Below are 12685 nucleotides of genomic sequence, written 5' to 3'. Positions count from 1 at the left end.
AAATATATTATTAGTTGAAGTCACAATCATTCTTCTCATCTTGTATTCGCTGCTTATGATAAGGGTAGGATTTAAGTTGAGGGACCAGGAGAAGGATGAAAGGTATATGTCCTCTGTTTCCAACAAGACGGTTTACCTGCTTACTTCACCGTTGTGTCTGGGGGGGGGGGGTCTTGTAAAGGTTTCCGTCTCTCTATATTACTCTTTTTGGAGTTTGCAGTTATAGGATTTTTATCAAGACATACTAACGTATAATCATATGAATAAAGTAAATATATGTAAATTCATACAGGGTGTCCCAAAAAAATGGGAATTCAGTGACGAATTGGATATCGTCTTTGTTATGAATTAGCATTGTAATACCTAATTTCAAAAGCCATAATACTATTATGTCGGCTAGAGTTTATTTTATGAAAAGGGTAAAAGACTGTAAAGATGTGTCTATAATGTTTCCGCAAGATGAACAGTGAAGACGGACAAGTTTACTCTGTTAGTATACTGTAGTTTCCTTGTTTTACTAAATACAACCGTATACAGTCAAAACATAAACAAAATAGCAGACGAAACTCTTACAGAAAACAGCTTTCTCAGTAGGTATCACTATACTAAATCAAAGAATTATCTTAAAAGACGATATCGAATTCGTCACTGAAATCCCATGGTTAATGGGACACCCTGTATAAAACATCAAGTTAACACTCTCATCTTTATTTATTTAGGATATTTCATGTATGCAAGTGGGGATGAAGGAAGCCCAGGAACAAGTTTTATTCTCGAGTCTGATATGCATAGCTCTGCAATTAATACATGCTTTCATTTCTTATACAGTATTCAAGTCAGTCCATTATACATTTACAGTTTTAGTATAATGCAAAAGATAAAAGATACCCTTAAATCATAAAAAAAAGGTATCTTTAACATATGTAATCGACATTATTGCTTCAATGAACATGAAACACAGCAATTGTACATTGTAAACAGACTATATTCACTTCATAAGTGAATTAATAAGTTAGTAGTAAAACTATTTGCTTTGTAACAACATCAACTTCACTTTATTATTGCTTTAATGCCGTCTTCATATTCCACAGTTTTCTGGTTCTCACTGTATTATCGTGGTTCTCAGCTCATTTATTTTCTTTTGACCATGTATCTTTTATAACATGCACATAGTGCATTCTTAAACACAATGCTTGTAATTATAGAAATAACATATTTGTTATTAAATTAAATATTCCAAATCACATTCACATTTCTATTATTCATATAGAAAGTACTTATGTCGGACATAATTTTAGCATGATGGAGGGTTTACATCTCTCCGAATCAAAATACAAAATCAACAAGAACAAGAAGAATATGTTTGGGAATTATCTGACACACTAACAAACAGTCATTGGGAGTTTGCCCAAGTTCATATAACGGCACACAAGGTTAAAATAAACTTATTTAGTATTAAATTAAAATCAGTAAAAACGCATTTTGGTTTTCTAATTTATCCTTGTAATTTTATAGGTTACTCTAGAAGCTGTAAGAGGAGACGGCTCTATTGGATATGTTAGTATTGATGATCTCGTATTTGTTTTTAATGAATCTCCTGAACTGTGTTCTGTATTTCCTGAAAATGCTGCTGTTAATTCTACTGGATCAACTCCAACAGATGGATCAACACAAGCTACTCCAACTCCTGAAAACTTCCAATCCTGCGGATTTGAAGAGAATACTTGTGAGTACAGCTCACCTTCTAAAGATAAATGGATTAACAATCATTTACACTTAGCATGAAGGTGGTATACAAAGTATAAATGTTGTTCAACAAGATGAAGAACTGGAAGATCATCCAGGTACTAAAATACTTAAGACATATATTATAAGTTTCCTTTAATTCAATACCAAATATGATTCACAATTGTACAGCGGTTACCAAGAACATTTTGATGATCATAATATAGCATGTTTAGCCAGACTTTTAGACTAAAATATCAAACTTCTTCAAAACAATTTCGTCTAAGTGAGAGTTATTTTGAATTATTTAAAAAATCTTGTGATTTATAAAACGAAAAATCTTGTTATAAGAAAATTTCATGAAAAATGGATTAATGTGGAGATCCGTAGAAATCGTCTTCAAGTCCGGAAGCTTAACTAGCCAAACCAAATATATTTGATAGAACTGAAACCCATGATGTTTCTTCGATTAAATAAATATCTCAGTTGGTTTATTTCGGTCGTTTGGTGACCCTGACGTGATATTTTTGTCCAAAATAATTCCTCTCATTGATGTGTCTGAAATTCCTGGTTCTGGAGAAGATGAGAAGAACAGTGTTCAAGTCGATTCACAATATTTCTCATCCAGGCAATCGTGCTTCTAGAAGACTAATTTCAAGAAGTGTTGTTTGGTAAGGTTCCTCCAAAGATGTAAATTTATGGTCTTAAACCTGTATAGATTGCCAATGGAGCAAGGTTCAAACCCACAGCATAAGAATGTGCCAAGGTTTTACTCCGATCCTGGATACCAACCTTTGTAGCTACATCTGTGATCACCTCCGATTGTGAGCACAGTTCACAAGCTCTATCTGGATAGATCTTTGCAGGTTCCTTGGAATCATATACTCTCCAACCCATCTTTCCATCCACAGTCCAATGGCCTGGTGGAGAGGTTCCATTATCGTCTCAAAGTGTTTCTGAGAGGTCGTTTGTCTGGAACAGACTGGTTCAATCATCTTCCCATGGTGTTACTTGGTCTGTGGTGTGTTTCCAGAGAGGATTCTGCTATCTGCCTCCAAAGCTCTATTTGGTTTCTGGATAGTTCATCAGGGAAGATTCATCTAAATCACTGCTTTCTCCACTGTACAGAGGACCCTGCCAAGTTCTCTTCCGAAATCCTAAGTGTTTGTTTGTTCAAGTAGGTTCAAAGTCTGACTCCGTCAAAGTCTGAAACCTGTAATCTATCAACAACCTCCCCAATGTGAAAGACCTCCCTTGGCTCTGGCTCCGTTTATCCCGGTTCCATTGACTCTGGCTCTTTTGACTCCAACCTCTCCAATACCTCTCGAGAGAGCCAAGAGGATGAAGAAGCGAGTTTGATTTTAACCTCAGCATTCTACTCCTCTCCTAGTTTGTCGGAACCCTCTACGAGAAGTTCGAAATAAGCATCAAGTTCCTCATCAAGTTCATCACTTCGATGCAGGGGGGACCCCTGTGGAGATCCGTATATATCGTCTTCGAGTCCAGAAGCTTAACTAACCAAACCAAATATATTTGATAGTATCTTAGATTCAATATATATATCTCAGTTCGTTTATTTTGCGCCTTTATTCGTCGCTACACTAACATTGTTTTCCTGTCTGACATTTTTTTTAAGTGGCTCGGAAATATTTGAAGCTTAGATGAGGAAGATATTTTTAATGTGACCCACTCTAGATAAAAACATAGTCTGAGTCTGTTTATTAAATATTGATTTGTTTAAAGGAATTATTGAAATAATCTGGGAATACACGGACACTATGGTTGACGATAATAATTGGATTGAGGGTGAAGTTGAAGTTAGAGCACATTATGTTGATGACATTCCACAAAACTATACAGTAAGTATAACATTTTATTTTATCAAATAAAATTAAAACTTAATATATCATATCAGCTGAGATGGGTAGCTGTGAGTGGAAAGTCAAAAGTTGGTTGGGCGGCTGTTGATGATTTTAGTCTGATTAGAACTGATGGTTGTATGCTTAAACCATCAGGAGCACAACCTTCCTCAACTACTCCTACATCAACTCATCCTCAAGAAAGTGGTACGTTCCATTTGTATATCTTGAATGGAACTTTAAAAACATTTTGAAACAAAAAAACCTTTTTTTTATTTAGACTTAAGTTGTGACTTTGAAACCGACTTCTGTAGTTTCCAAGCTAATGGGGAAGGAAAATTTAACTTTACAAGAAAAACTGGGAACGATGCAAGTCCTGATGTTTGGGACGATCACAACGGAAACAAGGAGACATTTTTCCTTTTTGCTAAGTCAGATGGTAGGTTTCTGTACCTACAGGCAAAATCTAAAACTAAACTATAAACTTTACATTATAGGTGATCTTAATGAAAGAATGGCTTACCTTAAAAGTGATATATTTCTGGGAGATGATCATGAGATAGAATGTTTTCATTTTTGGTTCAATATTGATGGTTTTTTGGGCGAGGTATAGTAAATAATTTGTAGAGTTTTAATGGAATTTTTGATTAATTTGTTTAGGCTGAACCATTAGAAACATTGGCCATTGGCTTAGAATATGAATCTCCCCGAAATACAAGGTAAGTAAAATAAGTTTTCTATTTATTTATCATTACGGGCACAGAGTATACTCAGTAAACAGGTACAAACTGCTTATGTGTTTGGTCAAGCGTTTGACAATTTTCAGATTTAGGTGGTATAATATATTTTCAAAAGACAAGTAATAAAGCCCCAATAAAGTGTTTGACCTTAACCTAGACCATTTGAATAGACAGTATGTTTTTTAACCAAACTCTAAATTAGAAAATCATAATTAGCAATAAAAAGTCGCCAAATTGGGTGAAAAAAGTTGGATGGCACCCGATTAGGTGACAAAAAATCGCTTACAGAAGAAGTTGGTGACTGCTAATTTTTAACAAAAAATCACTTTTTAACCTAAAAAACTCCTATTTTAAACAAAATCGCTTATTTAAAAAAAAATATGTTTTCATTCAACTAAAAAATCTCTTATATTTAACAAAAAGCTTGCTTATTTTCAAAAGAAATTGTTTATATCTAACAAAAAAGTTGCTAATATTCAACCAAAAAATTAACTCTAAAACGCCTACTATCCCCCCCCCCCAACCTCCCTCCCTTGCTCCCTCCTGCATAACTTTTTAAGTAATTTTTTTGTTGTACTAAAATATCGAATTTGGTTTTGAAAATTAGAAAGACAGCTATTATATATATTCAAAAATTTTATTTTAAAAAAACTTAATTTTCACAATTTAAATTCAGCCTTATACACATTCATTCATTAAGTCATATGGCACACGTAAAATACTTTTGAATAAAAAGCTATGTAAAATGTCAAAAGAGGATAATCACCTGTCCCCCTGCATAATCTACATTCCAAGTAGCCGCACCGCACAACTCAAAATTTGTCTTGTCAAAGTCTAACACATATCGGCCACAATGCTTTTGTTTCCAGATCAGAAAACGCATTTTCACAGTAATAGGACGGGGAAGTTTAAGAAATTCTTACCTATATGAGAACTCATTTAGTATGGTTAAGGATAAGCCGCTCCCCCTCGGGAAAAAATTCCCCCGATCCTGAGCTTCTCAATTGTTTCCTCCAATAGAACAAATCTGTAAACTTTCAATCTTGATTTAAACTGACTAAATGTAAAATGAGGAACTGTAATGAGCAATAATGCTAAACAACAGCTTATTCATAAACTGGGTTTTTACTACCTGCTTGAGAATATACGATTTTAAATCGCTTATTAGGCGACTTTCAGAAGTTAGTTCTACTATTTAAAAACTTTTAAATGCAACTGATAATCATTTATTAAACTACTTTTTGTTCTTAATTTTTACATTTTGAGTTTTAGACGATTTAATGATGCAAATTAGGCGATTTTTAGTCGTCTATTATGAAGTTTTTTTACTTTTTGTCCTTAATATCGTAATTTTGAGATTTTGATTAAGAGTGCATAATACTGTGCTTAGGTTCCAAATTCCAAGTCTGGGCCAAATTACGAATTCTAACTTTCTTTACAAGCAATAATGTAGATTTATGAAAAATTTTACTCATGCATAGTTGCTCTTAACTATTTACCGTAAAAACAATATTGTTTGACAAAAATGACCGTTTCAGTAATTAGGTAAAAAATATTTTGTCACTAATATTTATATTATTATTAATTTATTTCCTATTAACAATTAAATGTGTGGTAAACTTTTTTGTTCAGTATCGTCTGGTTATATTCTAAGCCTACTGAAGGATGGATGGAAGGGCAGATAGAATTACGAACCATAGGCCATAATGGTTCCTTTGAAAACTGGAGAATTTATATTGTTGTAGACAAAATTTCAGATAGAAAGATTTTTATTGCTCTTGACGATTTTACATTCAGGTTGGTTCTGTTATTTTCAATGCTGTTTAGAATAAAAATTATATATATAATATATCATAATAATGATGCCAACCCTACAATCACCTTTAAAAACGAACAAAAATGTATTCCTCAATAAATGAATGAATGTAGGAACAACAATGACAATAACAATTTTCTTAGGGTTTTTAATGCTTGCTTTCAAACAAAGTAGTCATACCTCTTTACACAATCAGATAAAAATGATTTTGTTATTTAGGGGTCACTTTAAAATGTCATTCTTAAATTCTTATTGTGTAGACCCAGTGATATATGTGAGGTAATGCCCCCAGATGCATGGTTTGGATCTACAACTGCAAACCCAGGTATCATATTCCTAGTTCTACTTTAATGTGTGCTACCGAGTGAACCCTATTTACATGATCTTGTTTATGTTTTTTTTCTAATCGGGGGTCTTGCCTTTAGTTATAAATCTTCAAAAACGCATTTATCACTTGATACTTGTCAGGGATTTTTGCTGTTAAACGTTAGGCTTTTATAAACTTTTCGGTATAACGTTTTTTGAGCAATGTTATGTATGTATATCAAAGTGTCAGTCGGATTTTTTGTGTAATTATAGAAACCACCTCATTTAACTGTGGATTTCAATGTGAGGATGGAGGATGTGTTAAAGAGGTCAGTTTAAACAATGATATATGATAACTAATAACTTTGACTTATATAAGTTAATTTATAGAACCAGGTCTGTGATTTTGTGAGTGATTGTCACGATGCGTCAGATGAAAAGGAACTTTCACAATTTACAAATTTAATTAGAATATGTTGTTTCATGAACGATAAAAAACAATAATTGTTAAGCATTCAACGTTGTATTACGTGCTTTAATACTTCTAAAAACCAAGGACTCATTTAAATACTTATCAATACTTTGTATTGTATTCATTCTGCATAGTTTATTTAAAGTATTACATGCATATTTTCTCATAAAACTAAAAGAGCAGGGATTAAATTTGTCCGTGTAATTGTGGAAAATTAATTAGAATTGCCCTGTATCATACACCTTTGAAAACTGTTTGAGTGAGACTGGATCTGAGAATTGTGGATTTGAAGAAGTTCCAGTTGACAATTTAGATTGGAGTATTGCAACAAGTATGGTTTATATTTTAGAATTTAGAAATGTTTAAGTGTTTAAAGAATCAGATAGATAACTTGTAAGCATATTGTAGAAAATTAAAATGAAGTAAATCTTAAATGCGTTATAATTAAATAATAGATTGTCTAAGGAGATACAGTCAATAGTCATGGCCTTCAGCTCTTTTATACTTTGTGGCCGAGCGTTGAGAACTAGGTTGAGAAACTCCTTAAAACTCTTTTTAAATAACTAAGGTCTACGACATCAAGTTATGGGGCGTATTCAGGAATTTGTCCACGGGGGGTAAACCTGTGTTGAATTACTTGGGGAGGGGGGCTGATCAATTTACTTACAGGAAAAGACTTTAAAAAAGATCCTGACATTTTACCTTTATACTATATTGCAATTCATTTATTGTCTTTTATAGAAACAGACTCAGAGAGTTCAAGCCATCCAATCGAGCGGGACGGAAAGTTTCTTTGGATTAAAAAAAAGACAGATAATGTTTCCAACGAGCTGGCTAGAGTGCATAGTACTGAATATCAAAACAGTGCTTCATCATGCATCATCAGGTTGATATTTATATATGTAAATCTAATTAAATAATTCAGTAATGTACTTAAGATAATAAAGTGAGGTATCGCACTGCATTTATTCATGCTCATTTTAAACTTTTCTCCACTGAATAACTTTCTAATTATAATTCCAAATGTTCACTTGATTATACATTTAGATTCTTCTATACAATAAGCGAAGGGCTTAATGGAGCTTTTATCAAGCCTGGAATCCATTTGGTAGATGAAGCTCGAGATGTTTTTCTTGATTATCTGGCTGAAACTTCAGGATGGGAGGATAGAGTTATACAAATAGGCCGGAAACATCAGAAGTTTGAGGTGCAACCACATACAATTTTAAATAATAAGTAAGGAACGGAACTTTTTTTTGGCTTTTATTAATTCTTTTATACTTTAGGTTATATTTGAGAAGGATAAGGGAGATTATGATGCTGGAGTTGCTATCGATGACTTATCATTTGAAGGCTGTGCTCTACCCAGACCCGAAGAAAGTTGTCCTTCTGAACTTTTTCAATGCAACAACAAGGTAATATTTATACAGTGATAACCAACAAACTGAAGGTGACTTTAAAAATACTAGAGTGCATTTGATGTTGTTACAAATCAAATAGTAAGTAATTAAATCACTTATTAAGTGAAATGGGTCTGTTTACACTGCATAATTACTGTGCATCATGTTCATTGGACTATTTAAATAAAAAAATTGAGTGTAAAAGTCGACAGAGTTTTCTGGTTATCAGTGTATGTTTCATTAGAAAAGCATGTCAAGTTTACACAGTTAAAATAGAAATAAAGCCCTTTTCTGTTTCAAATCAGTATGTACCTCAGTACCCGTAACAGAAACTGTTTTTCATTTGAATGTAATTAGTTTATTACATATACATATCATAACTCTTATTGAACAAGCCAGCTAAAAATATTTTTCGGAAGAAAAAAAGCATAACAAGCAGGACTACCAAAAATTCCATCAAGCAACGACAGTGTTTCAAAACTTTATTTCTTTTCAAATGGCCTCACCACCAGTTTTGACTGTAATATAGATACACATGAGAATTGTTTACCCTATATTAACATCTTTGTATAGTGATTTTGTAATTTAAAAAATTATCTAGAACTAATTATACTTGTTAAGATATCAGCAATTATATCAATTAATATTACTGCAGAAATTCCAAATTTTCACAAAAAATTGTAATTATTCTTTATTATTTTGCATTTTTACCAAATTTTCTTATTTTAAAGGTTTCATGCACATTAGCACTGTTTTTAGGTTTGTATTCTGAATGAATATTTATGTGATGTGGCGGATGATTGTGGTGATCAGTCGGATGAAGACGAAACACATTGCAAGGAAAGCTTCTGTAAATATTTTTCTTCTTTATTTCTTCTATATTTTTTTTAATTATTGAATCTGCAATTTACATGTCTGTACGCTTTATTTAAGCTTAAAAACTAGGACTTTCATCCCACCACTTTCGAAGATGGGGGATTTGGTTTGTTCACAACTCAGGAGGGAGAATTATTTCACTGGGAGATAGGTAAAAAATTTGCAAAGTCTTAGTGAATATATATTTATATTGACACTCCTAGGTAGTGGTAGCACTGATAACAAAAGAACTGGGCCACCTTTTGATCACACATTATTTGATGTCACTGGTTGTTACGTTTACATAAACAGTGAATACCAGGGGGAAAATGCTATTGCAGAATTGGGTAAGTTATAGAAAATGATAAAAAAAAAATTTTGTATTAATTGATTTAAATTTAGTAAGTGTCCCCTTCCTTAAAAGTGATGATGGTAAAGTGTGTGGCATGGTGTTCTATTCACATATGAATGGTCCTCTGGTTGGAAGACTTTCTGTCTTACTCAGGTTTTTTTTATATTTTGTTAAAATAGATATCTTCATGTGTTTTGTAACACACAGTTAATTTCATACATGCTAGCATTTTTATTGTCTTAAATAAAATCAGATAAAAAATTTTCAGATTTCTACTTTTCAAGCATTGGTCATTTCTTTATAAAAAGCTAGTTTATTTTCATTGAATCTCGCTAATATAAAAACGTATTTTAGCAGGTCCATGTTAAACCAGCTCTTTACAATGGAATTGAATTAACTCTCAGAAAAATTAAAACAAATGTAAATGTCGTATACTTTACATATTTTAAATTATAATCAAATATTCTAAGTTTAAAAAATCAAAGGTTTTCACTATCAGATTGCAAAGATATTGGGATGGGAATGAGACAAAATTTCAATTCCGAATCCGCTTTCAATGAAAATGCTGAGGGTTTAAATTTCCATTGGTTCTAATTTTTCTAATTTAGACTAGACGATGATAATGAGATAGAACTTTTTGGTATTGAAGGAAGCCAAGGAAATATCTGGAAACGAAACAAAATTGAAATCACAAATTCAACAATCTTTAATAGCTTTAGAATTGTTTTCAAAGCAACGATTGGGGAGAGATATATGGGTGATATTGCATTGGATGATATTGTTTTTGATCCAAATTGCAGGTTTGACATATTGTTTCAATTCTTTTCAGATCAAATATTATATGAATTTCTGCTCAAATATAAACAATAAAAAATTAAGCTTTAAGTAAATTAGAAACAGAGCAACATTTGCTGTGTCAAACATTGATTTTTAAAGAATATTAAGCAATTTTTCATATCTAAGCATTTATCTTTACCAAAATAAAGATACATTCAACAAAAATCAATACTTTTTGTAAATGGTTTTGCTTTTTTGACCAGAAAGTTTTTGTTCTTTAAATTTGTTATTGCAAATCACAATCAATTCTAGACCTGGATGTTCCAATGATCAATTCAGCTGTCCAGATGGAAAATGTTTGGACAAGGAAAAGATCTGTGACTTTAGGAGGGATTGCATGGGAGGAGAAGACGAAGCAGAATGTCCTGATTTTTATGATTTTGAACATTGTCAATCTTTAGAAGAGTGTCATTGGAAGAATCCGGTTCCCAACAGTATCAACTGGGTAATAAGCGGAGTGCTTCAGGATGTTAATGGTCCAAACTTTGATTTTGAAAATAAAACAGATGGGCACTTCTTATATGTATCGCATGGAGAAAAGGGCGAGTCTATTGCAGAGATTGAAAGTTCTCCCTACAGGAACACAAATGTTGATTGCTACTTGTCCTTTTACTTGTACATGTCCTCGCCAGATATTAAAGATTATGTGTTCCCAATGATGAAGCATGTTGCCCTCGGAATGTCAACAGAGCTTGATAGGTTTGACCTAAACAGCATAACAGATGGTATGTGGACTAAAGTTGTAATTGGGCTTGGAAGACATCGTGACTTGTTTACTATTGTATTTGGTGTTGTACATAATGCCGATGAGTACAACGCTGGAATTGCAATTGATGATATTCAATTCTTTGACTGTGCTGTAAAATCTCCTCAAGAAAGCTGTTATGATGACCAGTACCATTGTGAAATAAACAAAGCTTGTGTATTTAAGGCACAACTTTGCGATTTTGCAGACGATTGTGGAGACAACAGTGATGAGGTGCTAGAAGTATGCAAAGATTATACAGTTTCCAACTTTGAAGACCCAGAACTTCCTTTTGGATTCTTTAAACAAGATCATCCTTCAGCCGATTTTCAATGGAGTAGAGGGAATGGAACGACAGTTAATAAACAAACCGGTCCCCCGTTTGACCATACCCTTTTCAGTCCGGAGGGACATTATCTTTTTATAGCATCAGAAAATCAAAATTCTAATGAAAGAGCATATTTGATTACTAATCTTATAAAACCATCAACACAAGATTGTAGTATTCGATTCTTTGTTCACCTGCATGGAAAAGGACTTGGAAATCTTACTTTATATTCTGAGTAAGTTTATAATAAATAACAAATATATTATTTTCATTTAGAGTTATCTTAATTACTTTATTATTAAACTAGGAGCGCTTTGGGTGAACTAACTTTGCTCTGGGTCTCATCTGAGCAAGCAGAATATGTGGACGTTAATGTTTGGCAACGGGTGACTTATTCTTTGGAATCTGCATCTGAATTCCGGATAGTATTGGAAGCTTCTGTTGGGAAGAAAGGAGAGGGCGATATAGCGATTGACGACGTTTCATTTACCCCTGCCTGCAAGTAAGATTTCAACATTATGGTTAGTTGTCAATAATATATTGAAATTTGAATTTTTAGATTTTTTGATGAACCAACTACCAAAACTACTGAAGCCACAACAGAACACCACACCACAGAGCATCATACAACAGAACATCACACAACAGAGCGTCAAACCACTACACACTTCACAACCGAGCCTCACACAACTCATACAACGGAAAGAATAACTACAGTTGCGACTGCAGCTCCATTCGATGAAAATAAGACACCTGTCACAGTTATTGCTGTAGTTGCTGCCTGTTTGATAGGTATTATTTGATTTAATATTCAATTGTAAAATAACATTTAATATTAAAATAATTAAATTGCATAAATATCTCTAAATAATTAACATGTAATGCATATCTTTTAGCTATCATTCTTGTTTCTGCTGGAGTGTACATCGTTAGATCCCGAAATCTTAATCTACCGAGATTGCTTGCATTACAATCCTTTTTCAACCCAAACTATCAACGAATGGAAGATAATAATATGGTACTAATATATTTATTTAATAATGTTTTAAAATTTGAAATTTCAGGTTGTTTCTTGTTTTAGGTTAGTTTGAAAGATTTGCGATCAAATCAAGCTTAACACTATGAATTCTGCCGAGTGATTGGAAGGAGTGGAAAGAATGAGATAAAAATGAAAATTGCCTTGTTCTGGTTTTAAAAGAATGTTCTAAATTATTATGTTTAAGTTGAGCAATAAAAATATTATGCAAATA

General features: G+C 32.7%; 2 protein-coding genes across 2 annotated transcripts in view; both read left to right on the top strand.

Moving 5' to 3' along the window:
• Positions 1-1785, top strand: part of LOC111705369 (MAM and LDL-receptor class A domain-containing protein 1) — a 17653-nt gene extending 15868 nt beyond the window's left edge. The window contains exons 32-34 of the mRNA XM_023477923.1: positions 720-835; positions 1299-1433; positions 1516-1785. Coding sequence (XP_023333691.1) covers positions 720-835; positions 1299-1433; positions 1516-1785 — 521 coding nt within the window. The remainder of the gene's footprint in view (positions 1-719; positions 836-1298; positions 1434-1515) is intronic.
• LOC111706547 (MAM and LDL-receptor class A domain-containing protein 1) lies at positions 1761-12685 on the top strand. Its single transcript, XM_023479478.1, has 24 exons — positions 1761-1844; positions 3469-3584; positions 3641-3791; positions 3865-4023; positions 4082-4191; positions 4245-4303; positions 5957-6121; positions 6401-6465; positions 6720-6775; positions 6837-6887; positions 7141-7249; positions 7660-7804; positions 7966-8125; positions 8205-8333; positions 9078-9158; positions 9264-9345; positions 9398-9520; positions 9576-9678; positions 10134-10325; positions 10615-11670; positions 11743-11937; positions 11995-12227; positions 12332-12453; positions 12517-12685. The coding sequence occupies exons 2-24, from the start codon at positions 3504-3506 to the stop codon at positions 12550-12552; spliced, it is 3663 nt and encodes a 1220-aa protein (XP_023335246.1). The 5' UTR covers positions 1761-1844; positions 3469-3503; the 3' UTR covers positions 12553-12685.

This window comes from Eurytemora carolleeae, unplaced genomic scaffold (genome assembly GCF_000591075.1).
Source record: "Eurytemora carolleeae unplaced genomic scaffold, Eaff_2.0 scaffold63, whole genome shotgun sequence".
NCBI lineage: Eukaryota > Metazoa > Arthropoda > Copepoda > Calanoida > Temoridae > Eurytemora > Eurytemora carolleeae.
The sequence above is the reverse complement of the archived record's forward strand: the minus strand, read 5'-3'. Positions and strand labels throughout refer to the sequence as shown.

Excerpts from the sequence above, each read along its gene's own strand:
- LOC111706547 (XM_023479478.1), top strand. The coding sequence starts at position 3,504 with ATGGTTGACGATAATAATTGGATTGAGGGTGAAGTTGAAGTTAGAGCA. Across the intron at positions 3,585-3,640 it reads ACATTCCACAAAACTATACA|CTGAGATGGGTAGCTGTGAG; the intron begins GTAAGTATAACA and ends ATATCATATCAG. Across the intron at positions 4,024-4,081 it reads CCTTTTTGCTAAGTCAGATG|GTGATCTTAATGAAAGAATG; the intron begins GTAGGTTTCTGT and ends TTTACATTATAG.